This window comes from Aphanomyces invadans (assembly GCF_000520115.1).
Source record: "Aphanomyces invadans strain NJM9701 unplaced genomic scaffold supercont1.35, whole genome shotgun sequence".
Taxonomy (NCBI): Eukaryota; Oomycota; class Saprolegniomycetes; order Saprolegniales; family Verrucalvaceae; genus Aphanomyces; species Aphanomyces invadans.
Genome location: NW_008580180.1, coordinates 82775 through 108646, shown reverse-complemented (window position 1 = coordinate 108646; position 25872 = coordinate 82775). Strand labels below are relative to the sequence as shown.

The 25872-nt window shown below is 55.7% G+C and overlaps 11 protein-coding genes across 14 annotated transcripts; 6 read left to right on the top strand and 5 right to left on the bottom strand.

The window, feature by feature from the left end:
* The first annotated feature begins 207 nt into the window (after window positions 1-207).
* H310_11921 (hypothetical protein) lies at window positions 208-1778 on the top strand. Its single transcript, XM_008878785.1, has 4 exons — window positions 208-815; window positions 869-1031; window positions 1099-1257; window positions 1307-1778. Exons 1-4 carry the CDS (start codon window positions 319-321, stop codon window positions 1421-1423), a joined length of 936 nt encoding a protein of 311 aa, XP_008877007.1. The 5' UTR covers window positions 208-318; the 3' UTR covers window positions 1424-1778.
* On the bottom strand, window positions 1714-4147 carry H310_11920. Of its 2 annotated transcripts, XM_008878783.1 has the most exons (3): window positions 4082-4147; window positions 3956-4027; window positions 1734-3908 (listed from the first exon to the last, which is right to left on the bottom strand). In XM_008878783.1, exon 3 carries the CDS (start codon window positions 3891-3893, stop codon window positions 1734-1736), a length of 2160 nt encoding a protein of 719 aa, XP_008877005.1. In that variant the 5' UTR covers window positions 3894-3908; window positions 3956-4027; window positions 4082-4147. The 2 variants fall into 2 exon arrangements, with proteins under 2 accessions (XP_008877006.1, XP_008877005.1); XM_008878784.1 differs by having other exon boundaries at window positions 1714-4027.
* A 732-nt stretch (window positions 4148-4879) lies between these two features.
* H310_11919 lies at window positions 4880-7482 on the top strand. Of its 2 annotated transcripts, XM_008878782.1 has the most exons (7): window positions 4880-5160; window positions 5210-5357; window positions 5404-5889; window positions 5956-6291; window positions 6336-6629; window positions 6673-6838; window positions 6889-7482. In XM_008878782.1, exons 1-7 carry the CDS (start codon window positions 4925-4927, stop codon window positions 7446-7448), a joined length of 2226 nt encoding a protein of 741 aa, XP_008877004.1. In that variant the 5' UTR covers window positions 4880-4924; the 3' UTR covers window positions 7449-7482. The 2 variants fall into 2 exon arrangements, with proteins under 2 accessions (XP_008877004.1, XP_008877003.1); XM_008878781.1 differs by lacking the exon at window positions 4880-5160 and having other exon boundaries at window positions 5181-5357.
* H310_11918 (hypothetical protein) lies at window positions 7463-12579 on the bottom strand. Its single transcript, XM_008878780.1, has 21 exons — window positions 12283-12579; window positions 12102-12220; window positions 12006-12045; window positions 11713-11953; window positions 11565-11666; window positions 11470-11511; window positions 11371-11410; window positions 11104-11303; window positions 10926-11054; window positions 10780-10881; window positions 10671-10711; window positions 9753-10593; window positions 9603-9686; window positions 9337-9549; window positions 9110-9279; window positions 8865-9039; window positions 8498-8815; window positions 8333-8434; window positions 7952-8290; window positions 7604-7894; window positions 7463-7545 (listed from the first exon to the last, which is right to left on the bottom strand). Exons 1-21 carry the CDS (start codon window positions 12306-12308, stop codon window positions 7498-7500), a joined length of 3663 nt encoding a protein of 1220 aa, XP_008877002.1. The 5' UTR covers window positions 12309-12579; the 3' UTR covers window positions 7463-7497.
* Window positions 12580-12593: 14 nt separating this feature from the next.
* H310_11916 (hypothetical protein) lies at window positions 12594-16791 on the top strand. Its single transcript, XM_008878778.1, has 4 exons — window positions 12594-12849; window positions 12898-13218; window positions 13277-13517; window positions 13566-16791. The coding sequence occupies exons 1-4, from the start codon at window positions 12696-12698 to the stop codon at window positions 14044-14046; spliced, it is 1197 nt and encodes a 398-aa protein (XP_008877000.1). The 5' UTR covers window positions 12594-12695; the 3' UTR covers window positions 14047-16791.
* H310_11917 (hypothetical protein) lies at window positions 14307-16789 on the bottom strand. Its single transcript, XM_008878779.1, has 2 exons — window positions 16496-16789; window positions 14307-16437 (listed from the first exon to the last, which is right to left on the bottom strand). Exon 2 carries the CDS (start codon window positions 16392-16394, stop codon window positions 14574-14576), a length of 1821 nt encoding a protein of 606 aa, XP_008877001.1. The 5' UTR covers window positions 16395-16437; window positions 16496-16789; the 3' UTR covers window positions 14307-14573.
* Window positions 16792-17897: 1106 nt separating the features above from the next.
* On the bottom strand, window positions 17898-18203 carry H310_11915 (hypothetical protein; the record flags this gene model as incomplete). The annotated part of the gene is made up of 1 exon (XM_008878777.1): window positions 17898-18203. One exon carries the CDS (start codon window positions 18201-18203, stop codon window positions 17898-17900), a length of 306 nt encoding a protein of 101 aa, XP_008876999.1.
* A 587-nt stretch (window positions 18204-18790) lies between these two features.
* Window positions 18791-21327, top strand: H310_11914 (hypothetical protein). The gene is made up of 10 exons (XM_008878776.1): window positions 18791-19395; window positions 19447-19548; window positions 19594-19767; window positions 19818-20095; window positions 20147-20236; window positions 20286-20364; window positions 20417-20581; window positions 20632-20826; window positions 20873-21018; window positions 21078-21327. The coding sequence occupies exons 1-10, from the start codon at window positions 18817-18819 to the stop codon at window positions 21283-21285; spliced, it is 2016 nt and encodes a 671-aa protein (XP_008876998.1). The 5' UTR covers window positions 18791-18816; the 3' UTR covers window positions 21286-21327.
* On the bottom strand, window positions 21233-23156 carry H310_11913. Of its 2 annotated transcripts, XM_008878774.1 has the most exons (6): window positions 22751-23156; window positions 22553-22677; window positions 22407-22502; window positions 22129-22359; window positions 21820-22065; window positions 21233-21772 (listed from the first exon to the last, which is right to left on the bottom strand). In XM_008878774.1, the coding sequence occupies exons 2-6, from the start codon at window positions 22640-22642 to the stop codon at window positions 21335-21337; spliced, it is 1101 nt and encodes a 366-aa protein (XP_008876996.1). In that variant the 5' UTR covers window positions 22643-22677; window positions 22751-23156; the 3' UTR covers window positions 21233-21334. The 2 variants fall into 2 exon arrangements, with proteins under 2 accessions (XP_008876996.1, XP_008876997.1); XM_008878775.1 differs by having other exon boundaries at window positions 22553-23156.
* A 139-nt stretch (window positions 23157-23295) lies between these two features.
* H310_11912 (hypothetical protein) lies at window positions 23296-23728 on the top strand. The gene has a single exon (XM_008878773.1). The coding sequence runs from the start codon at window positions 23375-23377 to the stop codon at window positions 23675-23677; it is 303 nt and encodes a 100-aa protein (XP_008876995.1). The 5' UTR covers window positions 23296-23374; the 3' UTR covers window positions 23678-23728.
* A 330-nt stretch (window positions 23729-24058) lies between these two features.
* H310_11911 (hypothetical protein) lies at window positions 24059-24762 on the top strand. The gene has a single exon (XM_008878772.1). It carries the CDS (start codon window positions 24141-24143, stop codon window positions 24738-24740), a length of 600 nt encoding a protein of 199 aa, XP_008876994.1. The 5' UTR covers window positions 24059-24140; the 3' UTR covers window positions 24741-24762.
* Window positions 24763-25872: the final 1110 nt, after the last annotated feature.

Below are 25872 nucleotides of genomic sequence, written 5' to 3'. Positions count from 1 at the left end.
AGCCTGCTCCACTGGGGTCGGTTTGACCAAGGGAAGGCAACAACGCAACGTTTTGTTCTCAACGACCGGGGGCATGGATGCCCTGTGCTCGGTGCATTGGACTACACCCTGCTACGAGGACAAGCGAGTCGCTTTTGAGCTGCGGGCAGATGAAGTCGCCGAAGTCCAGTGTCTTGATCGAGGGCATGCCACCATTCGTTCGGATAACGAGCGCATGGGATTGGTTGAAAGAAAATAGGAACAGCCAACCAAAAGGAAGCGAGGATCGAGCCAACGCGAAACGAACGCATTAACGAATTCGCTGCGGGAGAGGACGTCATGAAGCTGGACGCTGGTGCCGTTGCCGCGCCTTTCTGCGAAGCGATGAAGGAGTACGTGAACAAGGAACTCCACGGCATGGGCCCCAAGCTCGTGGGCTTCTTGGCCAACGACGATGCGTCCGCACGCAAGTACGCCGAGTGGACAGGGAAAGCGTGCATTCGCGACGGCATCCGCTACGAATTGCGCGAAGTCCAAAAGGAGTTCTTGCAAGAAGCTGTGGAAGACGCCAACCGAGACCCGGAAGTGCATGGAATTCTTGTCTACTACCCGTGCTTTGGCTCGTTTCCGTCGTTCTACGGTGGTACTATGGACGATTTCATTCGCGACAGCATCTCGATCAAGAAGGACGTGGAAGGGTTGTGCCACTTTTACCGATCCAACTTGTACCGCAACATCCGCTACGTCGACGACGAGCGCACGCAGAAGTGCGTGCTGCCGTGCACGCCCCTCGCCATTATCAAGATTTTGGAGCATCTCAACATTTACAACTTTGGGTCCGACAACATCGTGTCCGTCGACCTCGACTTTCACGTTCATCTTGTCGTAGGCAACCAGAAGGCGAGCATTTGCTCGGACGTCGCATCACCATCATCAACCGAAGCGACATCGTCGGGCGTCCCTTGGCTGCCATGCTTGCGAATGACGGTGCCGACGTGTTCAGCGTCGACATCAGCTCGTTGTACTTGTTCCGCCGTGGCAAATTGATTGAAGTGCGTCATGTGTCCCTCTCTCTGTCCATTGCTGCCCCATGTTGCAATGTCTGACGAATCTCTTCAGACGGACGAAACCCCCGAGTCGGCATGCCGCAAGTCGGACGTGATCATCACGGGTGTGCCGGTGAAGAGCTACAAGCTCCCGTTGGAGTGGGTGTCGGAAGGCACAGTCGTGATTAACGTGGCGTCGTACAAGAACGTGGACGAAGAAGCGCTGCTCAAGGTACAGACTGCCCTCGACTGACAAATTTCGACGAACTGATGGACGGTAGATCCCAAATGTCACGTACGTCCCGTTGGTGGGCAAGGTCACTGTCGCCATGCTTGAACGGAACCTCATGCGGCTCTACGAGAACTTTCACATGAAGCCGCGCAAGTTGTGGCAATAGAGTCGCCACCTCGATCGACTCGAGACACACGATAACTCAACGCGCGTCCATTGCCCCCACAGCTTTCTCTCGAGGGCGACACCGACCCACCCTATCCAACGCCTACTTTCTGATGGATGAAAGGACGCTGTGGGTGACGTTTTGCGGACGCTTTCTGAATGCTCCCCGGTGGTGCATTGCCACACTGACCACGCCTCGTGAGTAGAAAGAACCAGCATGCAGCTAGTCGGTAGTCCATGTGGGCTATGAATGCGCCATGCGAGCTTGGTGAGAGGGACAGGAGCGATGCGGGGATGATGCGCACATTGAATTAAAAATGGTGAGTCTGGGCATGCTGGTGAATGTCGCTCGGTCGGACGTTGTCGATCTGTTCTGTGCATCGGTACGTAAAATTGGCAAACGCGTCAACGTGATCGTCGGGCATGGTGTAGTCGGCGCCATTCTTGACCGAGCTAGGGATGTCATCGAGTTCGCTCGGTCGAGGGGGCGCCACGATGTTTGGCACAAAGGATGGGAGGACCTGGCGCTTGTACACTTTGTCCCATGGGACGTCGGCAAAGAACGGGTGCGCCATGACTTCGGTACCGCCGTGGAACCCGAGGCGAAGGTGCGGCTTGCGCGTGAGGAGGCCGCGAAGGAGGGACCGTGCCGCGTCGGAGAAATACTTGGACGACAAGTCCAGGGGCTCGTGCAAGATGTTGTAAAAGTTCTTTTTCCGGTTCGTGTTGTAGAACGGCGTGCTGCCGCTCAGCATTTCGTACATGACAATGCCAAAGCTCCACCAGTCGACGACCTTCCCGTACGGCTTGCGACGCAGCAGCTCCGGCGCAAGGTACTCTGGGGTCCCGCAAAACGTCATCGCGTCATGCTCGAGCTTTACGTGTTCCTTACTCAGCCCAAAGTCGGCCAGTGCAATGAACCCCTCGCTGTCCATCAATATGTTTTCGAGCTTGAGGTCGCGAAATACAATGTCGCACGAGTGCAAGTGCGTGAAGGCCAGGACGAGCTGCGCGCCGTACAATTTTGCCTGGTGCTCCTTGAATCGCCGCTGCTGGCGCAGGATGTGAAACAACGTGCCGCCCGCGTAGTAGTCCATCACGAGGTACAAACTTCCGCTGTTTTGAAAGGCGTACCGGAGCCGCACGATGAACGGGTGGTCAATGTCTTGCAGCAGCTTGCGCTCGGTCCGTGTGTGCTCGACTTGGGACTTGGCGACGACGTGCTCCTTCTTGAGCACCTTCATCGCGTACGTGGCGCCCGTGGATTTGCGGCGGACGAGCAACACCTTTCCGAACGCGCCTTTGCCGAGCACCTTGAGGAGGTCAAAGTCGTCGACGGTCATGGACGACTTCTTGACCGGGACGGTGCGCCCAGGGACGTGGTTGCGATTCAAAAACTTGTCGACAACGTTTACGTTGTGCCACCGCGCTTCGGTCCGCACAAAGTCATGTGCGTTCGGAGCGTCGAAGAACCGAAACACCGAGTCCAGCACGGTCTGTGTGACGGAGCTGCTACCGCTCTTCGGCCCGGCCGACATCGTGATGCCGACCGTGCTCGCGTGCGTTGGCCCGCGACGGATTTCTTTCCCGAAGCCCGTGTCGTTGGACGGCTCCCAGCTCACCCACCGAGGCCCGATGAAGTGCTGGAGGTCGGGAGGGCACTTGTTGCTGGTCTGGCACTCGAGGAAACCCAGATTGCCGAGGCGGGGCTGCAGGTTCGCCATCACAGTCGGGTTGAATATCAAGTTGGACACAAGGACGCCACCATAGCCGTACGCGAGAAAGTGGATTTCGAGCGCGGCGCTGGGATAGATATAGTTTTCCCACACATGCTGGATGTGCTCTTCGGGGGTCGAGGAGCTCGGGATCGCGACCTTTGCGTTCGACTCTGGGACGACGACCGAGTTGACGTTTGGATTGAGCACGACGACACCAAAGCCTTTGTCGAGGGCCTTGCGAAAATACGGAAGCATGCTGCCGACGTTGACACCGGAACGGAGCAGCAGGCTGCGGCTCCAGATGCCGCACGTCGACCCGCGCGAACTGCATACGAACACGAGCAGCTTCTTCGTCACGCTGTAGTTCTTTGACGCGAAGAACTGGCAGGACGCAGGTGCCCCGGCATACGGGATCGAATGTTGGACAAAGCCGAGTTCGACGCTCATGCGCGCGTGCACGTACGCGATGACGTTGGTCAACATCGCTTCGGAGTTGAGAATCGCCGAGTCCATGATGCGCGCGCCGGTGACACGGTCGCAGAGAAACCCAGACACGTGGTTGATACAGTACTCCGGGTCTGGGAAATGGACTTCCCGCGGGGGATCGTCCGACTCGTCGTCTTCGTCGACGGTGAGAGCTTCAAGAGGCACGACCTCGTCGGATGGAATCACAGGGTTGTTGCTACAGGCGTGGTGGTTCATGTACTTGGGCTGGAACTTGGGAGCGACCGAGTCGAAGTCGCACGCGAGCATGCCTTGTCCGCTGGCCTTGAAGCCCAGGTTGGTCGCAATGAACTGGGACTGCGACAGCGCACCTCCTGTGGGCGATTCCGACATGAACTGGGCAAGTGAATCTCAGCAAAGAATGGAGAGGGTTCGCTTCGTGGCTACGTAGGTCGACGTCAGCGAGTGGCGGCGGTGGTGCGGACGGTCGTCAATACCGTTCACGGAGTAGCGTTCCGTTGTGCTTCCTCTGCTCGGCAGGGCACGGCAGGGGAGAGCGCCAGATGGTACACGATGTTGTCGCGAAATAGACCATAAAACGCATCTCGGTTAAACACGTTAAATTCACAAGTTGGTAAGTAGCCCGTCCTTCCCATGGACCTACAGGGGAGTTCCAGCATAGGAGACGAACCTGATCGTGCGAAGCAGCAAGTCGGGCTTATATATACACGTTGACGGCAATAGTTGACATGTGTGTGTCAGCTCGAGTTGCTGCAAAGGAGGCGGCAGAATGCACGCACGTTTTTTTTGCACGGAAATGTTTAAACGTGGTTTCAAATTGTCCACGTTGTCCATGGAGGAATGGACATCCAACGCCGCGCGGCACTCGGGTCGAGTGGTTCACGGCCCGATCAAGGCACCACCTTGACGCCTGCTAGGTCGGCATACACTGCTCATCTAATGCCAAGGAGCACAGGTTGGAAGTACCCACTGGGCTCACGCGAATGCGACCTCCAAGACAACATTTGCGGGAATCGTCCTGACATTCCGTGGCAGACCGCTGACCTAATTACACACACCACAACCCGATAAGGATGTCATGCAGCCCAACACGTTCTTGTGTTGAGTTCGCGACTGCATGGCAAGGCGGGCAACGCCGGCAGAGGCAAGAGCGGTGCGTCATCGCGCGGGAGAAGCGATGGTGTCGATGTCAATGTCGTTGTGTGTCACAGATATACGTTACTGTATTCAAATTTCATACAAATTTTCAGATGAATTTTAAATTTCATCGAAAGCGAAAATTGCCAACCTCCCACTTTCGACATTCTAGCGACCTGAACATGCGGCTGCATCGGGACATCGCGTTTCGTGGCGCGATTGCCGTCGTCGTGCTGCTCGCCGTGGAAACATCTGCGCATGATAAACATCCCGTGCTCAAGGCGTTTGTGGAGCACCCTGCACTCTGGACGAAGGGACATCGCGCTCTTCGTGATGCACAAATTGATGTGACGATTGGCGTCACTGCCGCTAGTCCGCGTGCGCTCGAGGACGCGTTTTGGAATATTTCGGATCCCACGTACACAAGATTCGCGACTACTTGATCCAGGTATTCACTCTGAAGCTAGGAATGGCATGTACGGCCGCCACTTGACTGCGGACGAGGCAGACGCGTTGACTAGTCCTCGAAAAGTTGCGCTGCCTTCAATCCGTCGTTGGTTGTCCCAGCACGATGTCGAAGACGTTTCATTCTCTCCCGCAACAAACCGACTCAAGGTTTGTGGAATCCGTCACTGTCTGTCCCATCATGCCTTCATGACAGGTCCGTGGCAGCGTCCGAGCACTGGAGGCCGCGTTCCGCACCGAAATCCATGCCTACGACAGCGTTGAACGCAGCGACAATGCTCGATGGGTTCACCAGCGTATTCTTCGTGCGTCTCAGCCCCTGACCATCCCAAGCAATATCCTTGACGACGTTTCGTATATCAGTTTGAACTCACACCCGATCGGTCGGTCGTTGACTGCGCAGCGCCATGGCGAGCAGAATAGCGACATGTCAAATATCGGCAAAAAGAGCAAGAGGTCAACAAGCAGCAATGGCGTCATCGACACCGTGCGCGCTGGTGCCGGAGCCACGCCCGCCTTTCTCCGTGAATGGTACCGCATCCCGAAGCAAACCAACGCGAACGAGACAAACGCCCAGGGAATCCCCGAGTTCTACGACGAAGCATGGACGGACAAGGACTTGTCCATGTTCTTTAACACGTTTATGGACGGCGAGGCCATGCCGACTCTGGTGACGCATCATGTATGGATGTGGTGGCACTGCATTTGGTCTGCAAACGATCTCACGCGGGATGGAGGGTGGTTGTAGGTGGCATCGCGCGACGATACAAAGGGACGGGCAACAGGCGAAGCATCGCTTGATCTCCAGTACATCACAGCGATCGCGCCTCGCACGACGACGTATGTCTGGTCTCAGCCGGGATCGAACCCATTCTCGGAATCCGACGAGCCGTTCGTCGAGTGGGCTGAAGAGGTACTCACGATGAAGAAGCCGCCATTTGTCGTGTCGCTGTCGTACTCGGACGATGAAGACCACATATTCGCCGCGTCCGAGGCATACGCGCGCAGCTTCGATCCGCTCTTGATGAAGTTGGGCGCGCGCGGTGTGTCGGTCTTCATGGCGAGCGGAGACGACGGCGTTGCAGTACGTTCGTCGCAGTGATGACGTGGCGTGATGTCGCTCTGTAGGGCCAAAGCCCGGATCTCCATAAGACGGATGCCCATGACAAAGCGGCGTGGTGCAAGGAGCATGGCCCGCAGTGGCCGACAAGCAGCCCGTACTTGACGTCGGTGGGCGCGACCATGTTGTCCAAGTCGACAGGTCCGTCGGGATTCTTTGACACGTTGGACGAAGTGGTGTGCTCGAGCCAGCTCGGGTCGCCCATCACCTCTGGCGGAGGGTTCTCGAACCGGTACGACCGGCCAAAGTACCAAGAGGCCGCCGTGCAGAGCTTCTTGGCGACCAAGAACCTTCCTCCATCGGTAGGGCACTCGATCGACATCATGCACGTGACAAGGTGGGCAGGACTTCTTCAATGCGTCTGGCCGAGCGTATCCCGATGTGACCGCGTTCGGCAACAACTATCAAGTGATGCTCAATGGCGCTACAGGTCTCGTATCGGGGACGTCAGCGTCGTCTCCAGTGTTTGCGGCCATGATTACCCTCGTGAATGACCTCCGATTGAATGCCGGTACGACGCACGACCTCTTCAGCGCCCCCGTTGGTACTGAGTCCCCGCAGGCAAGCCTCCCTTGGGGTTCCTCAACCCGACGCTGTACTTGCTGCAACAGCGATACCCCCTCGCATTCAACGACATTACAATCGGGACGAATGCCGCCGGGATGGGCTCGGGGAAGCCTGTGTGCGACTTTGCGTTTCACGCCGAAAGCGGATGGGATGCCGCATCCGGCCTGGGTAGTCCCAACTTTCCAGTGCTCAGCCAGCTCCTCCTGAACGTCGAGGATGCTCTCAAGGACGGTGGTGTGCCGATGCCGTCGGTGGTGGCGCAGACGGACAACACGTCCGACGGCCCTTCCCGAGCCAGCATGAATTCGCTTCTCACAGTGTCGATCGCGTCATTGGTCGCGTCACTCGTCCTCGTGTGCGGTGCCATCGTCTATGTGAAGCGCCACACCCGCAGCATCAAGTCCAAGTACTGCGAGCTGGAAGGGGACAAAGCCGACACGCCCAAGTACCCGAGCCACGAGAAGAAGGACCCTGCGATCTTCACCATCGACCACGACGATGGCGACGATGAGGAAGTTGACGTCGAGCTGACCGAGGTCAAGCTGGACAGATAGTGCGCATAACGTGGAAAGACGAGACAGCGTTTTTTACCATCGTTGGGGGCTACGGGTGTTGTTGCAGGCGGCGGAGCTCTTCCAGCATCTCGTCCAACTAGATGCCGCCGAGAAGGCGGCGTTAGCAACAAAATAGCCAAGTTCAACGGGCATACCTGGCCTTGAAAGGTCGCAATCTCTGCGCACTTGAGCGCCATCGCACGCTCGTGGCGCTGCTGCATGAGCATGATTTCAACTTGCGAGCTGTGCGTCGCGTGCTGTAGCAGCACCTGCAGCTCTGTTTCACGAATCGCATACTTTTGCGTGAGCGTGTGGATTTGCATCTCGAGCGCTTGATACTGCAGCATGGACGGCGTGTTGGGGATGTCGAGTTTGGCCTGCAGCGCTTGGACGTGTTCCTCCAGCACGGGAACTTGCGCGGCGACTTGTGCGAATCGGTGGCACTCCTACGTATAGCCACAACTCACGACGTGACGACGACGCAAGGACGACGAACGAAATACCGCTTGGGCATTCGAGAGCTTTTCAGACAGATGCAACAACTCTTCTTGCCACATGTCTTTGGTTTGCTGGAGGTTGACTTTGTGCGCCTCTGACAGGGCGGCCATTGCAGTCTGCACCTGTGCAAGGTCGGCTTCGAGGTGGGCATTCCTCGCCTCCAACTCGACAATCCGAGCAGTTTGGACGGCAGTAGGTGCCGGTGTTTCTTGTTGGGGGGCTGGCGATGCAGGTGGAGCGGTGCTATTGAACACCGCAATCAACTGTCGGCGGGCGTTTTCACTTTCGTCGAGTTGCCGTTGCAGCGACACTTCTCGCTCGCGATATCGTTGCTCGAGGTCGTCCTAGCATTGTCGGCTGCCTTGCATCGAACGATGTGGACGTACCAGCGTCGTCGAGGAAGGCTCGGCTGCACACGGGGCACGCTGACCTGACTTTGAAAAACTCTCCACCTTTGTCGCTTTTGCTTCCAGCTTTCGCTCCAAGTCCTATCATGGGATTCCCGTCGTTGCGCTGGACCTGCTGCGCACATCAAGTGGTTCGACAAATACCTTGATTTTGGTTTGGTAGTACAGGCGAACTTTGGCCACGTCCGACGAATTGTCTGCGGCCGGCACCTTGGCGACCGCTTCGTCGCGAAGTTGCTGTACGACGCGTTCGTGTTGCTGGCGAAACTTGGTGAGTTTGACTTCGTGCTGCTTCTCCATCTCGGCGAGTTGGTCACGAAGTTGCTGCAGTTGCTGGTCGTGTTGTTCCTTGGCCTGGATTTCATCGGCCGTCGGTTTCGACGCCAAGATGAGATTGACCAGACTGTCAGGATGGCGCTTGCGCATGGCTGTGTGCATCTCCTTCAGTTGTGCTTCCAGAGCCTATGTCGTCCACAGTATTGACCATCCCACGAACACAACGTGCACATGCCTGTATTCGACGCTTGTCTGCTGTACTGGACGTTCGCGCTGCTGGCTTCTTGGACTTAACTGCACTCGGCCGCGAGTTCTTGTCTGCGAGCTGTTCTTGGAGGGCTGCAATCGTGCTGCGCAATTGCTTGACCAGTTCATCTTGACCATCGATGAAGCGCTGGTTCTGCACATACCTACTCGACGATGCGGTCATTCCAACACCGCGTTACCGATGACATGGCACGTATGTGGTGGTGTCCCGACCATTCGACTTTTGCTTGCAGCGACTCGATTTGAGCGTGTGCTTCATCGAGTTTCGCATTTAATTGTTGCTTCAGCGCGTCGTACGCTTCGTTTTCTTTGTGGAGCGTGTCCATATGCACCCCCCCGACGCGACACTCCAAGTCGACTTTGGCTTTCTTCACTTGGTCCAGCTATGGGCAATTTGAAATCCTGAGTTGCTCCAGCACGACGCGAGACGAATGCGGTACCTCAAACTTCAATTCGCGCTCTCGCCGCGCGTGGTCTTTGCGAGCTTGATGCAATTCTTCTTCTAAAGCGAGGATCTGCGCGTCCGCGCGCAGTTGGGCCGCCAATTGATGCGACGATGCCGCGGCCGTGGACGAGTGTGTCGACGTCTCCAACTGATGGCGAAGGTCCTTAATTGTGGCAACGAGTTGCTGGTTGTTGAGGTGCACGTCGTACTGCTCCATGGCGCAACCGTGAGGATCCACCGCACGAACATCGAGTCGAGCACCTGCAAATCCCGCCGCACTTCTCGCAGTTGATGCATGAGCCGCTCGTTTTCCACTTGGTACCCTTGAATGAGCGCTTCTTGGGACTGCTCACAGATAGCATCCCACGTGAGTTGAGAGATGGCACCTCGTGATCAAAATACGGAACGCACTTCGATATCCTTTCGCATGGCTTCCCACGCCTGGTCCGTCATGTGGACGCCACCGCTCGGCTGGACGTATTTGCCCAACAGCCTTGCATCCGACAACGTGTGGACTTGCTGTTCGGTGGCCAACGCTTCGACTTGGTGGCGCAGCGAAAGGATCTCGCGCTCTGCCGCTTGGAGCTGCAACTTCATCTCGTTCTCTTTGGTCGAGAATGCTCGAAGGATGTATTTGTCTCGTTCAAACGCTTGGGCCAACGATGTGTCGATCGAACCGGCGACTGTCGCAGGAGGCCCCAGAGTCGATCGGTTCAGTTGATCCTGTAGGGCGTGAAATTTGGCCGCAATTGCGTTCACCTTGCTGTCCGACCCGTCGCGATGGATGGATGGTGGATGCAGCGCACTGGACTGCGAGAGCACCACGCTATCGTGTGGTGGCGAGATGGGGCTTGGTGCAGCAGCGGGTTGACGTGCAGTTGGGTTGACCAATGGGTGCGGCTCTGTCAAAGGAGTTGCTTCGAGTTGCTGGGCAACGTGCATCGAAGTAGAGACAGGATCGGTGGTCGTGGATGGCACGTTACTCTTTGGTTCCTGCACCACTTGCGCCATCGCGTGGTTCGATGACGCGTCGGTTGTATTTTGTTGTTGTTGCTGAGGTGGCGGCGGTGGAGGTGGTGGCTCGTCGTCGTCTGGTGGAGCTAAATTGGTCTCGACTTTCGTCCGGAGGTCATACTTGAACTCGAACGACTCGTCTAGGAACGACGGCAGTCCCTGTTTCGGAGGGGTTGGTGCCATCGTGATCTCAACTGCACTCTCTCGATTCTTCGGTTCGTCCAACAACATAGAAGCCCTTCAACAACCACGTTACCAAGCAACGAATGGCTTCGCCAATGCTTGCTCGTTGCTCAAAACCGCAAGCGTTCGTACCCTGGAAAGGTTGAGTCTGGCGGCGGCGGCGGTCCCGGGGACTAACAGTCACAGCAATGACGAGCTAAGGAATACACACCCCAAAGCATCATGCCATGAAGGCACATACCAACGGGGCTGCTGGAGGAGGAGATGGGGGTGGGGATGGCGGAGGGCCATCCGAATCTTCAAACTCGTCGTCGTCGTACTTGTCCAAGGGGTCCTCTTGAGCCTACACGAGTCACGTCGGTGGGGACAGGCATCGCAACCTCGTACAGGAGCAGGGACAGCGAGTGGTGGGACTGCATCGGGCGACGGATCGCCTTCAAACGCATCATCTTGATACACATCGTGGCTTTCTTCATTCTCGTCATATCGATTTTCCACGGGCATCGCAAACAGCTTCTACCACAGTTATTGGATTCGTTGGCAACCCACACCAGAGCTAAAACACCTTCATCTTTTCAAACTCGCTCTTGAATGGCGCTGGAGTGAAAGACAGCGACAGGACGGGCGCCGATGATGTCGCGGAAGGCGTTGCGGAGGGGGCCATTGTGACGGCTGGCGTCGGTGCGGTCGTTACGCTGTCCAAATCCTCATCGTCATAGCCAGTGCTGTCGTCGTCGCCGATTTTATGGACGATGGTTGCTGGTGCTAATCGATCGCCCGCAGTCATAAATGAAACGTCGTGATCGGGCACCACCGTGGAGACGGCTCCTACCTGGCTGTGCGATGGCTCGGACGACTGGGGCCTCCTTGGTCTATTCGACAACACACCGAGCAATTGTATCGACCTATTTGGCTGCACACGAGAGTCTACCTCGACCCTTGCTGGCGGCACCTTCTTGGCATACCCTCCCACCTATCCGCCCGCATTGAGGAATGCAACGGAATCATGGACGACATGCATCCAACCTCAAAGTCTGCCGATTCCATCCCGAGGGAGTCGGACGATGAGCTTTGAGCCTTATCTGACGCCGTGTCTGCTTCGCCATTGTCGTCTTTGGCGGGTGGGTTCTGGCCGTTTGATGAGTGTGGTCGAGACGAAATGAAGGGGAGTTACTTCTGGTGGCGGTGGCACGACGATTTCGACCTCCTTGGGCTTGGCAAACGTCTCGGCCAAGGAACTTCCGTGCCGCTTCAAAATGTCGGCCATGCGATCTTCGAGAGACAACTTTTTCGGAGGCGGCACGTTGTCTTGTTTCGCTTTCTTTTGCGCTTCCTTCTTCACCTCGAAGTCGTCGTCGTCATCGCTGCTTCGAGAGAGCGCAGAAGGGGCCATGTCGAAATTGTATGGGTCCGCACTGGGCCACGAATCAAGTTGATATTATGTTTGTCGAATGCGAGTCAGCCAACCTGTCATCTAACGCAAGCGTTGGTGCAGCAGGCTTTGCAGCTACACGAGAGCTCGTAACTCATCATGGCATTCAGATTAAATCGTTGCGTGACTACCTGGTTTCCCTTTCGGTTTGGAGGACGAGCCCTTCGCGGTGGAGGTCTTCTTCTTGGACGCCTTCTTCTTTGTCTTGGTAAACGCCGATTGTTCGTCGTCCGAATCGCCTTGAAGGAACCTACCAGACACGTAAGATAGTGCACACATATCGCAGGGCCACACTCCATGAAACCTCCTTACTTTTCGAACTCTTCGTCGGAAGACATGCCTCGTTCGGCGGCGACGTGGCGGGCGTCCGTCGGCGGCCGCGATGCAATCGAAGGAACTGAATTTGAATGAGCCAATCATTTTGATCTACGAACTCCATTGGCCAATCGAATACAACCAAACAAATCAGAAATTCAAACACTCTCAGAGTGCGCCATGGCGATGGAACGAACGCTGGCGCGACATCGTGCGCGAACTACAAGCAAGGGCGGTGGCGCATGAGCAAGAAGGACGCCTTGATGCAGAATGACGACATGATTCCATGAAGGCTGGTCCGCCAGTTGCTTGACATCAACGCACGGCTAATTTTAGGGCAGTCGTGGTTGAGTCAACAATTGTGACAGAGCACTGCGCAAGCTCTTCTGGCTGTGGCTGGGGTGTGTAGTATGACGTTTCTATCGCGCTGCATGAACCGACCGCGGTCGACGGCACCGTGGAGCGCCATGATGCGTACCAAGCTGTCTCTGTGTCCGTCGAGGAGCGCTGCAAAGAGTGGCAGGAGCGGAGCACGATCCACCGACCTCGTCATCTTTGTCGGATGTAAGTGCATGTCTGTATGCACATCCAACGACTCTAACGGAGCCACAGTGTGGTACATCGTGAGCCTCTTGGCTCTGTGGGCCAACAAGTTCCTCGTGACGACCGTCGAAGTCAACACGAGTGTGCTGTCATTCATGCAGGTCGCCATGTCAGTGGTCTGTGGCGTGTTGGTCGAAGTACGAGGGGTGGGGACAGAAAAATTTGCGAACGATCTCTATCGAGCCTTTGCTTGGCCGTCATCGTCCAAGCAAGACGACCAGGCGCTGCCAAGATCGCGACTCAAGGACATGGCGACTCTGGGCTGCGTGCGCATAATCAACATCGTGTTGGACTTGGTAGCGCTCAAGTACATTTCTGTCTCCCTTGCCCGTATAACGTCCTCCCCGTATCATGCGCTTCCTGCATCTGAGCGACCGTTCAATTGTAGAAACGATTAAGTCGTCGGCGCCATTCTTCACCGTCGCGCTCACGTACGCCGTGCTGGGCAAACCCACGACGTGGGCTGTGAGCCTGACCCTCGTTCCCATTATGCTTGGCTTGGCGTGCTGTAGCTTTTCAGCGGTCGGTGTCGTGAGTTCCATCGGGATCCTCGCCGCGCTCAGTGCCAATTGCACCGATTGCTTTCAGAACGTCGTGTCCAAGAAGCTGCTCACGTCCAACTCGTACTCGTACGCGATGCAGCTACGCCTACTACCTTACCTGACGAGCCATGGTAGAATAACTCAGCTCCAGTTGTACTCGAGTATTGTTGCTGCGACGCTGCAGGCGGCGCTTCACGTGGCGTTCCGCGCGGCCACCGACCCGTCCGCGGCATCACCATCGTCATCACTTGGCGATGGCCGACGCGTGTTTGTCCTGTCGTGCCTTGTGGTGAATGGCGTGGCGTACTATGTGCAAAGCGCCCTGGCATACCGCGTGATGAGTCTGCTGTCGCCAGTCTCCCACAGTGTCGTGAGTACTCTCAAGCGCGCGTTGCTCATTATGGTGTCCATCTACCGATATGGCGAATCCGTCACGGCGGCGAATTATGTCGGCATTTCCCTCGTCCTGGGCGGCGTATACCTGTTCAACCACGCATCCAACCAAGGCACGACCCACGATTTCCAAGCAGACAACAGCGCCACGACCAGCGACGGGCGCGCCGTCGTCAAACAGTCCACTACAAACCGCCATTTGAATGTGATTGCTATCGTTTGAACCAATACGCCACAGCATCGCTCCTATCCCGTGTACGCTCTAGTCGCGCCATCCGTGCATGTCGTGGACAGTCCAAGTCGAGGAAGACAGTAGTGCGACTCAATCAAGCTCTGTCTCTCTCTCTCGCCACGACAATCCTCCACGTATAGCTCGCGCAGCACAACGCCGCCGCGTTTTTGCACTGCTAACGCGGCGCCATGCTGGAGCTGGCTGCCAACTCCCGTCGCGGCAACCCGACCCATGATGCTCGCCGATTCCTGCGCGATTTTTCGCAGTTGAGATCGCCACGCTTCTTTGTGATGGAAAGCTTGCTACTTTCTCGATGTAAACCTGGATGATGGAGCAAACGACCCATCCAGGGACAACTCGAGTCGCGAGGCGCCCTCGGCTTGGAATCGGGCAGGACCTAGCTTGGAGCTTCACGCCGTTTGAATGTTCGACCACGTCGGCCGTCCACAGGGCGTTCGGTCGCGCCGCACTCGCACTGAAAGATGCCGCCCCACACACACGGCACGCAGCGGACATACCTATGCCGCAATATAGATCAACTCATAGTCGGAGCATCCCGCTGCGTCCTTGTGGTCGAGAAAGAGCTGCCGCAGCTGGTCAAAGTAGTGGGTGTGGAGTTGGTCGACTTGGGCTTGCGTTGGGATGGCCACTTTGGCCACGGGAATCGGCGCCCCGACGGCGATCGTGAGCGGCACGCGGTTCGGGATCGGCAAGCCCGTCCATCCATGCGGGTAGTACGGGCATGGGAATGCAAACCGCTTGATGAACCATCGCTGCAGTTTGGGCCACCGCACGTTGTCCAGGATCTCGCCTTCCTGGAAGCTCAGGACGGGCACCAGCGACACCCCGTGCTCGAGGGCTAAGCGCACAAACCCTTTGTGCCCCGTGAACACACGAACTTGGTTTTGCCGCGACCTGGACTCGACCAGCTCGGCTTGCCCCCCCGGGACAACAAACACGGACTGGTGGGTGTTCAACGTGTCGGAAAACGTTTGGCGAGTCACTTCCCGCGCGCCGAGGATTTGAATCACATCTCGCATGCCGGGGAAGTAGTGGACGACGCTCGCACTCAGCGGGCACGCAAATACGCCGGGAAACAGCGCACGCCACTGAGACGTGAACTGGAGCCACATCACGGTCATCGGGATGATGCCGTGCGGGTGGAAGCCAAAGATGTATGTGTCGGTCGCGCTCAGCGGCGCCGTGCGTAGCAGGTTGAGGGAAAAGTACCTCGCGGTAGCGTCCATCAGCGCGCTGCGTTTGTGTAGGAGGGACTTGTCCTGCCGACACCCCGTTTGAGCTGGCATGCCCCGCATCGTCACGACGTTGTAGAGGTACCACGGGACGGCAAACGCGGCGCTGGCATGGGCTGCAGGGTGATCGACAGCGTAGTGGACGAGCACGGACACGAGCGGGATCGCGGAAAAGAGAAGTGGAAGGCACCAGTACATGAAGGGAACGCTCGCCCCCGCCGACGTCTTCTTGAAGTAGACTTGGAGGAGGTGCGACAGCGGGATGGACATGAACGTTTGCATGGCAACATGCCCAACAAAGTACAGCCCAACGTCGAACCACGTGAACGATGGCACAAACGTCCATGGCAGCGCGTACGGCAAGAACGCGATCGGCGGCAAATTGATCATCAGCGTCGGAAACATCATGTCGATGTTGCGCATGGCCTGTTGGTGCATCGCGTGCAGCAGCCGTCCGGACGAGGTAGGCGCCGGAGCATACACGAAGACGCTGACCATCATGCCGACCTGGGACGCCACACTGAGCATGCCCGCGACGCCCATGATTCCAACAAACACCTTGACCTCCACCACCATCAACGACAGAAAGAACACTCCTTGCAGCACGACACTGAACGTAAAGCACAACCACGACACAAACTGGATAGCCACAAACGTCACGCCACCTGAAAACGGCTGCCAGAACTTCCAGTTGCCTTCGGACGCGAGAATGCCGCCCAGACCATACGTGCTCGTGACGGCGGCAATGCACAAGAGCAGCGAGCCGAGGGATGCATTGGTCGTGTACGCGCCGTCGACGCGTTCGGCACTGAGTGCAAGGAAGAAGGCCGCCACGACCGCCAACAGGTTCATGTAGTTGTGCAGGAACAGCGGTGCTTTCGACGCCGATCGAGGGCTGCGCAGCGCTGTCTGGATCTGCTTTTCCAGGGCCAGTAGCGACGACACGATGAAGATCTCGGCCATCAAGCCCAGGTACGCCACTGGCACAACTGTGCACATTGCGTAGGCATTCGCAACGCCCGAGCAAGACGTGTGGACGAGAAGGACCAGGCCATAGCAGAGCCACCCCGCTGTTTGATACGCCATGAATGTCTTGAGCTCGCCGATGGCGAACCTGACCCACGCCGTGCTGGAAATGAGTACGATAAGGTTGGTGATGGGGGCAGCAGCCAGCATCGTCGACGTACAATAGAGCTTCATGTCAGAAAACATGGGATGCTTTGCAATGTGTGAGCTGGACATCGTTGCGATCTCTGCGTATACTAGGAGGACGAACGCGGCAAAGACGGCCACGACAATTGCGATGACGAGTGCGCGGACAATGGAGCTTATGGAGTCGTCCTTCAAGGCTCCCTTCGCGTGGCCTGTCAGGCTGCGGAACGTGCGGAGGCTGAGGTTTGCATGGCCTTTGGCGGGCATTGTGGACTGACGGAAGTACCAGAACCAGCGCGATCGAACAATTCCTCGTCGTCGTCTTCTCGTTCTCGACAATGTTTACGTTGACGGGTTGAATTTCGCACGAAATTTCGTCCACGTCATCGATTATAACCTTCCAGCAAAATTGGGAGGTAACAATATTTTTCAAAATATGACGAAATTTGAAATATGAGAGAGAATATTTTGGAATGTCCACACGGTCGATGTCAATTTGCGACGGTGTAAAAAAATAGTCTGGGCTCCAGGGCAGCGGGCACTTGGGGAAACGCCAGGTGCTTTTGACTGCCTCTGCCGTGGTCAGTGCCACTCAACGGAGACTACACTGCCGACGATAGAAAGGGACCATGGCAGGGCACGAGTTGTTTAGTCCAGTGGTCTCTGTCCCGCGGAACGGTGCGCTGCATGCTGGATATGAAAGTGTCACGTGCGATTCTTATCATGGTTCTCGACGTTTGCTCTCCTTTCAACTGCCAACGTGAACTTGTCTTCGGACAATGGCATTCGATTGTGTCGGTGGCGCGCTTTCGTTTGAGTCATTATATTCGTTGGAAACGCATCGTCACAACCCAAGTTGTACGCATCGATACAATGAACGTAGCGACGGAAGAACGCACGACTAGACGCCAGCAACGCTCAAGGCTTTCAAGTACACATGCCGAAGCGTACTATGATGGGAAAATTGTAAAATTCAATTTCTAATAAAAAGTGACAAAATTAATAGTATTTTCAAGAAATAACTTTTTGAAATAATAATAATAATAATGTACTAAATAAAAGAAAATCCATTAAATATTTTTATTTCGCCGACAGTCCAGTGAATGAGACTATGACGCCAATGTCATCTAGTTGTGAAAAACGACAACGTCGCTTCGTATGCGGCGTTGTCACTTGCATGATTCGTTTAGGTTTGACTAGAGTAAACGCCATCTTCTCTTGGTTGTGCTTGGGCGGCGCTCGAGCGGTCCCAACCAAACTTGTGTTGAGTTGTGGACCGAGCGACACAGTCTCCGGATAAAATGAATGATATACCGGATGAATTTGGATGCATTCATTGACAGTGCGTTTATCGCTCGGTCACCCCTGTGCAGGGATGGAAAAAAACTCTTTTACTTTTTAGAGGAAATAAGATTATTGGATAAAAATATTAAAACCTTAGTATATGACAATAAAACCTAAGGTTGTATTCTGCATGTACTGATGATTGAACGCCGTCTCGCAGTGCTTGCATGTGGCACTCTTGACCTTTTGCGGTTCGACATCGTCGGTGAAGAGGTACCAGATGTCACTAGTAAAGCGACCGCGTTTCTGTTCCGATGCGGGGACGGCCATCGCATCATCATCAACATCATCGACGATGACCATATCGAGCGCGTCTTGCGGCTGCAGCTCGAGAATATCTTCGATGAACGGATCAACGGGCTCGGCAAACTGGCTTGGAGAAAACGAGTGTTGCGACATATGCGTAGAAAGGATTCTGGGGACTTTCTAAACAGATCTTAGAACACTGCTCGGTCAGGCCGCGGACGCCGCCGGACAATACGAGTTACTGGTATTACGGGCATATTAAGGTACTACTGAATAATATGATTATATTGATAAAACTTTATTAAAGGCTCAATTTCAGTGAGGGTTAAAAGAAAAACCTTTCATAACCTAACTGCGAAAAACCTACTCGTGCCATCATTGCCCTTGTGGCAAAATCCGAGGTGCCAGCTAATATTCGTTAACTATCAATCCTTTTTTGGAATCCACGTTTTTCCAATTGAGACGTAGTTCTTCCTCTCATTGAGATCTGACGATATTGCGTCTCATTTCAATGACGTTTGGGAACTTGAAGTCAATAGAAGTTGGAGTAAAGTTGGAAGGCGAGAGATGAAGGTACACATAAGCATGAAAATAGCCAACTCGCTAGACCACTTGCTCAAAATATTCAAAGTTGAAGTTGTGCCGCATTTTAATTGGTTGAAAGTTTCCTTCAAAACCAACTCCTACTGGATCCATGTTGGATTTTATCCGGACATCCGGTTGACCAGATCGCGAACGGGAGGGAATTGGTTTGGCAGCGCTATCGATGGCGATGGCCCAACTCCACGACGACACATCGAACAATGCGGCAAGCATGAACAAGCAGCGCACGATTCGCATTATGGTGCTGGGCGATGAGAAGGTCGGCAAATCGTCCCTCATTTCGGCGCTTGTATCTCAGCATGCCAGCGAGCGCGTGCCTCGTGTCCTCCATGACATTGTCATTCCAACCGAGGACACTCGCGACAACGTGGTCATCTCGCTGCACGACACAAGTTCGAGCTCGAATGATGTGATGGAGGTCATCAAGACGATGAATCGCAGCGACGCCGCCATCGTTGTGTACGACGTGTCGCGGTCGATCTCGTCGCAACGGTTGGGGTACTGGCTCGACTTGCTCAAGGTGACCAAGGTGGTCCCGGTCGTTCTTGTCGGCAACAAGAGCGACTTGCTCCCGGGTGGATCAGAGATATCGCGCGTGCAATCTGTCCTGCGAAACTATAAGTTTATCGTGCACACGTTGGAATGTTCCGCGCGGACGCTGACCAACGTGAAGAAGACGTTTGGGCTCGCGCAAAAGGCGGTGCTGTACCCCATGGCCCCGCTGTACGATGCCGAGAAGAAGGTAGCTGTGGCTCTTTTCGTCCATGCAGTGATCTCACGGGCCTGGCCGTAGCAATTGCAACCCAAGTTCACCACAGCTCTCAAACGCATCTTCCGACTCTTCGATGTAGACCGGGACGGTGTGATCAGCCGCCAAGAACTGCACGAGTATCAGGTTCGACTCCACAGTTCCGATCGACGGCGAAGTGACCACGTCTAGAACGTATGTTTTCGAACACGCATGAAGCCGGAGGACATGGATGCGCTCTTGGAGCTGGTCACGCTTGTCAAACCCGATGGAGTCGCATCGGAATTTCGCGGACTGCGCTTTGACGGGTTCGCGTATCTGTCGGAGCTAGCAATCGAAAAAAACAAGCCCGAGCATTGCTGGCAGGTAGTCGACGTTCGCCTTGAGGTCGCGGTGGTCCAAGGCCGCTTGGGTAGGTCTTGCGAACAATGGGGTACTCGGATACCCTGGAACTGGAAGTCCCGCTCGACCACATCGAACTTCCCCAAGACACGGCGCAGTACGAGATGTGCGAACCCAGTGCCGTCACGCTTCAGTTCCTCAAGGCCGTGTTCGATCAGTTTGCGCCGTTGGCGCCGTCGACAGTCGACGACATTTTTGCAATCGTCCCGCCCGAGAAACGGCCGACCTGGACAACGCTGCCGTTCGAACACCAGCCGCACCTGGACTTGTCGGCATGGCTATCGCTGTGGAGGTAGGCAAGAGCTCGATGGCGAGCTCTGTTCACGTCGACATGGACCGGTAGTCTGGAAATGGCAGTGCGACCGCATCGCGCCCTCGAACAACTCTACTACCTCGGCCTTGTCGACGTCAAAGCATCGACGGCTGTGGAGATGTAGGACGATTCGCATGATTCTTTCTCATGTGATGGGGGCGGGCTCTAGGCGCCGCAGCCACGCCAGCCGTCGCTCGACCTCGAACGTCATTCGGTGTTTGCTGTTTGGCCCTCCTGGGTGTGGCAAGGTTCGCCTTGGATGCCACGTGCGTTCTCAACATTGTAAGCGCGGTGCTGTAGACATTGCTCACAAACTCGTCGACGAGCTTTTCGTTCTTGTCACCAGAGCCGCTCTCCATGGCGTTCCCGGACGGCGATGCAAAACCCATTCAAGCGTACCAACACTTGCTCCACAACGTCCACACCATCGTGGACAAAGAGTCGGGGGTCGAGAAGACGCTGATCGTACGCGGCAACCTGTTGGTCGTGCAGCAGCAGTCTCATGCGATGACTAGATCACCGAAGTGTCGGAAGGCGTGGTGGATTACAGCATGGTCGAGGCCATCGCGACCGCGATCCAAGTCGACATTGTGTGCTATCTTTTTGACGGCACCGAGCACGACTCGTTCGAGTACGTTGGCAAGCTCCAGGCGTGCGTCTCCGACACGATTCCATGTGTGTATGCGTACTCGACGCCGATTCCCATCGACGTACGCACCGTCCCCTGTCATGCTGTGAGCCGTCACGCGTTGCTAGGACGGCGCAACGTCGCTGCTTGCCCTCGACAAGTGCGTTAGGCACTGCGCACAGCTCAAGTTGCATTCACCCCTGAGCATTTGCCTGAGCACGACTGCCGGTTTCGACGCGCTCTACGGCGCGCTCGTCCATCGCGCGCTGCATCCGTAAGCTATGTGCCTGTCGGCGACGAGTGGTGTTTCGATCGTCACGGGTTGGTGGCTAGTCACGGCGCCCTCCCATTCACCGAGAAGAAGGCTGCGGCGAAGAAGCTCAACGACCGGCTGTTTTATGGCGGCGTCGTCGCTGTTGCTGCGGTCGCCGCCGGCATCGCGTACATGTACGCGGACGAGCTTCAAGAGGTGGGCTTTGTGAAGAGCATCGTGCAGCTGTGGGACCAGACCAAGGTCAAGCTGCCTGCGCTCAAGAAATAGCTCAATAAATGTGCACACGTGCTTGTTCACTACAATATCGCCATGACGGCTAAATCGTGTGGGTGAACGGGACAGTCGAGAGCGCCAGCAGCGCGACTCCGAAGCCAGCCACAAGTGCTGCCAGCTCAACGGGGTCGGCCTTGGCGACAGGAGCGCTCTCTTGTCGGGGCAACGGGCCGTCGCTGCGGGGCTGTTCCAGCTGATACAAATGACTGTACGACGTCGCTGGCGGCGAGTCGGCCACAACGGGGTACTCGTCCTTCGTTACGTGAATTTGCAAGACAGACCCGAGGAAGTCTGTTATCGGAACGTCATTGATGGACCGGCCAAGGAGCTCGGTGCGCGCGTCCGGGGTCGAGTACAACATGTGTGGGTCGTACGAGCCAAAGAGCTGGCCCAGCGTTTTGGTATTCTCGCGGTTCACTTGCATCGACTGCATGTAGTCGAGCGTAGCGTACGTGAACCGATCGATCAGCGAGAGCCCGACCTAGTTTCGTCCAGTCATGACAGCGTCGAGCTCGTGTGTTGACTAACCTCAAAGTCGGTGTGATACGCATACGAATTCTCCCCCGTTCGAGCGCTCCCGATCGTCACCACATTCGGCGAGTACAGCTGCGTGGCCAGCGACCCTGCCTGGCATGTATCAACCATGTAAAACAGCTCGTTGTACCGGCCCTTGACATGCATTTCCTGCACAGCCTGGGCGATGTCGTGGCTCGACAGCTCCTCAGCATCTTGAAACTTGAGGAAGCCGTCGCCGCCATGACCGGTCATGAATATCTACCGGGGACTCGTGAGGGCAATGCGTGAGAAAACGCCGCCGTGGAGCAGGGATGTTCGTACAAACACGTTGCTATCTTCATCCGAGTCGAGCCGCCGACTCGCGGGCGTGCCTGGCTCGTGTCGCCCGGTTAAGACCTTGATGAAGTTGGCGACTGTCACTTCCGCCCCTCGATAGTCGACTTCGACATCGTCGCCGTACAGGTTGGTTGCGTGCGTGTTGCTGTCAAACACCTTGCCGGGAAAGCAGTTGCGCGCATTGCACGGCATTTGGTCGGCCAGCATGAGGATGATCTACTCTCCGAAAGCATCAGGGACATGCTTCCACCGTGATATCGTACCTGGCTGTCGGGGATCCCGAGTCGCTTCACCGAGTGATACAGCGACAATGCATTCGTGATGTGGCGGTAGTTGAACCAGAACCGCGACGCATCCACCTGCCAAGCCACGGGTGAAGCAGCCGCCGGCAAACACACCCTCCACATACCACCACTGCCCAGTTGCTCGTGTGGCGCTTGTGGCCCGCGCACACGACTACCAGAAGCGCGAGGTAGCACGCCACCAGGATCGCCTTCATGCGCTCGTGGATGCAATTCTTTTCAATGCAATTCCCTGTTTAATTCAATATACGATACAATACAATACCAGCTCGTTTACCTCCTAAATATAATATTTCACAACGCACCTGAGCCGGTAAGTGCCGTGCGTGCCGGCTGGTTGCCGGAGGCCACATGTCCGTCAAGAGTTTGGAATGCTCTCGGTCGCCAAATCCATGCATGCGCCCTTTATTTGGACCCCTCTCATGGCATCACTGGCTGGCGTTATCTTGCTTGGTGCATGGATGTCAATGAACCAGAACGTCGATGGACAGCTACGTTCGTCGAGATTGGGGCGACATCGAAGTTGAACGTGGTCGGTTGGTCCATCGAAAGGACCGCATTCGTTTTGCTTTTGTAGCAACAAATTGGATATCATCCTACGGCGCAGGACAGCGCGAGGGCGGACCCCGTACACTGCCTGGCTCGCATCGATCGACTCGTTCCGCGTCACCACCTCGCAGACGTAGAAAATTGTCCACCTGAAAAAAGGCCAATTTTTACGCTTTGCCGGATGTCTTGCCCCGTCGAAAGGCGACAGGAAAAAAACAGTGAAGAATTTTTTTGACAAGTCTTGATATATAGATTTTTGTATGTGATGGAAAAATATGTCGAAGGATACTCGACATTTGTGCAGCGGGTATCCGGGGCAGAGTCATTGGCGAACCCTGGCGCATGCGCGGCTCTCTGGCCACAATTCATTCGTCACAGTCATGAAGCTCTCACTCCGGTCGCCGCTCCAGTTCTTCCGACGGCTCCGCGGCAAAATCTCTGCGGAAGAAGGCACGAGAAAACTCAGCCCGGTCCCACTTGCAGGTGCGAGCCGAGCTTTCAGTGGCAGCTCGACTCTGTGCAATTCGTACGCCCCGGGCTCCGACACGCCCGACGACGACGGATGCAAGACGTGTTTGTGCTGTCAACGCAAGTACAGGCCATACTCGAGCAATTTCAACGACTTTTGCTCGCTTGATTGCAAGTCCACAGGCTACGCTCGCAGCGCCGGGACCGTGTATTAAGCGACTTCTTCTCGACGTCGCCCCTTAATTTATCTTGATTTATATCGCGCATGCTTCTCGTACAGCGTTCACTATTCAGCTTGTGTGCTGTACCGCAACGAGTCTGTCATTTCGATGCGTGGTGAGGTGGCCTGGATTGCTCGTAATCAAGTAGGCCATGTCGGGTTTGCGACCCTCGAGTCACGTTGCTACTACAGTGGCTAGCTGCGCTGGGCCACCAACATCGAGTCACAGCCAACGATCATGGCATGCCACGCCGTCAAATATATCCTGCTGCGAACTCGAATAGACTCCATCAAGCTTGGTCTCTGTCGACATTTGCACACTCCGCATGAATGGCATATTGTTGTTAATTATCCGAAATAGCATTGTTTGATTGGTTGAATTCACAATCTTTTATTATTTAATTGATCAAGATGAATCGAGTGCATGGTCGGAATCACCCCGAGAGCGAGTCAGGGCGATGCGCTTCTCCACGATCTTGAGAGCCGTGGAAGCGGAGGTGCTGCCGAAGATCAAAGGGTCGCGCTTCATTGGCTTCATCGCGCCAGTAACTTCTCGCGACGAAGCGCTCGAGGTTGTGTCACAGCGACGAGTAAAGTACCCTCAAGCCAACCATCACTGCTTTGCGTATTCGCTCGCTGCCACCAAGGAATGCTATTGCTCTGACGACGGAGAGCCACACAGCACTGCAGGTCGTCCCATTCAGCAAGTGCTGTCCCAACATCAGGTGCAGGACGTATGCCTCGTGGTATCTCGAGTGTTTGGAGGCACGAAGCTCGGCACGGGAGGGCTCGTCAGAGCGTACAGCAGCGCGGCCGACCTCGTCATGTCGCAAGCAACTATCGTAGAGACCCAGGTATCGTCATCGCGAACCCTCCATGTGCCCATTCGATTTGCCGACACCGTCAAGAAAACCCTTGCCAACTTCGACGGCACGATCACAGCGCTGGAGTTTGGTGTGGATGGGGCTGAAATGCGCGTGAAGCTTCCGGTGGCAAAAAACACAGCTTTCGAGACATACCTCAGCGAGCTTACAGGCGGCCGAGCAACTCTGTCATAATACACCAGTCACACTACGTCCATCCAACTTGTGTCTGCGAATGCCCCACTCGCCGTGAGTAGGAATTCCCAGACGCTTACCGACGCAAGTATTCGCAACGATGTTGAGCCCAACGACTAAGACGTCGCAGTGGACTCGGTGGTCTACAGATTGTGGCCAATGCAGTTGCCTCTGCTGGCTTGTCGGCCGTCTTCCTCCATCGACGAATCGTGGCCGGATGAGTAATCCACTTGTCCACCGAATTTCGCGAACGAAGAAGAGATCAGGTTTGCGATGGGGTGAGCTGGGTAGGATGCAGTCGTGGCGTACGGATGCAGCACTCGCATGAGGCCGCGAGCATTGGCGTGTCGAGGTGTTGTTCAAGCGACCAGCAAGAATGTGAACAGCGACAGGGCGGCGTCATGGTCTTCCGCAAGCTCCAACACGGGGACCAAACGGGTTGGAATGTCCCCCGTTCAAAATTGGCGAGTTCGGTAGCTCTCGTTCGGCCAAGATGACCGAGGGCGTCCCGCGGGAAGGTTTGCGCTGTCGATCGCGGATGCTCGCGCTGGACATCTCGTGCGTGACATGTGCACATTTCGACGCAGGTTCGACGGGGATTGTAGGAATGTCGGTCGCTTGGTGAAATGTCGCCATGGTGGATATTTTTTCATTCGAAACCTCCAAAAGTCGGTGAATTTCTCGCGAATTTTTTCTTTTCTTGTACTTTCGAAACATCCAGAATTTGGCAAATTTCACACGCATTTGTGCTTTTCTTGTGAATTCAAAATCACATTCAAGGTTTGCACAATGCCGGGTGCGCCAGCCCGACGCGGAAGTCCCTTGTGGGGTGCAATGTGGGCTCTGGAGTCCACAGCCCACTATGCCGGCAAAAGTACGCTCGATGTGGGGCGTCCGTGCGTCGACCGCCGTGGTGCGCGACGACGCAATGAAGGGTGACTGCACGATCGGCTCTATTACTCGGACTCTCGTCATCGCGAACGCTGTCGGTGTCTTTGCCGCGTTCGTGCTGTTGACAATCCTCAGAAGTGACAATGGATTCTGCGTTTTGACGATGCAACTGAACCTGTGCACGCCAATTATTCTGGCTGCTGTCTCCAACACCAACGTCATCCTGACCATCGACTCCTGG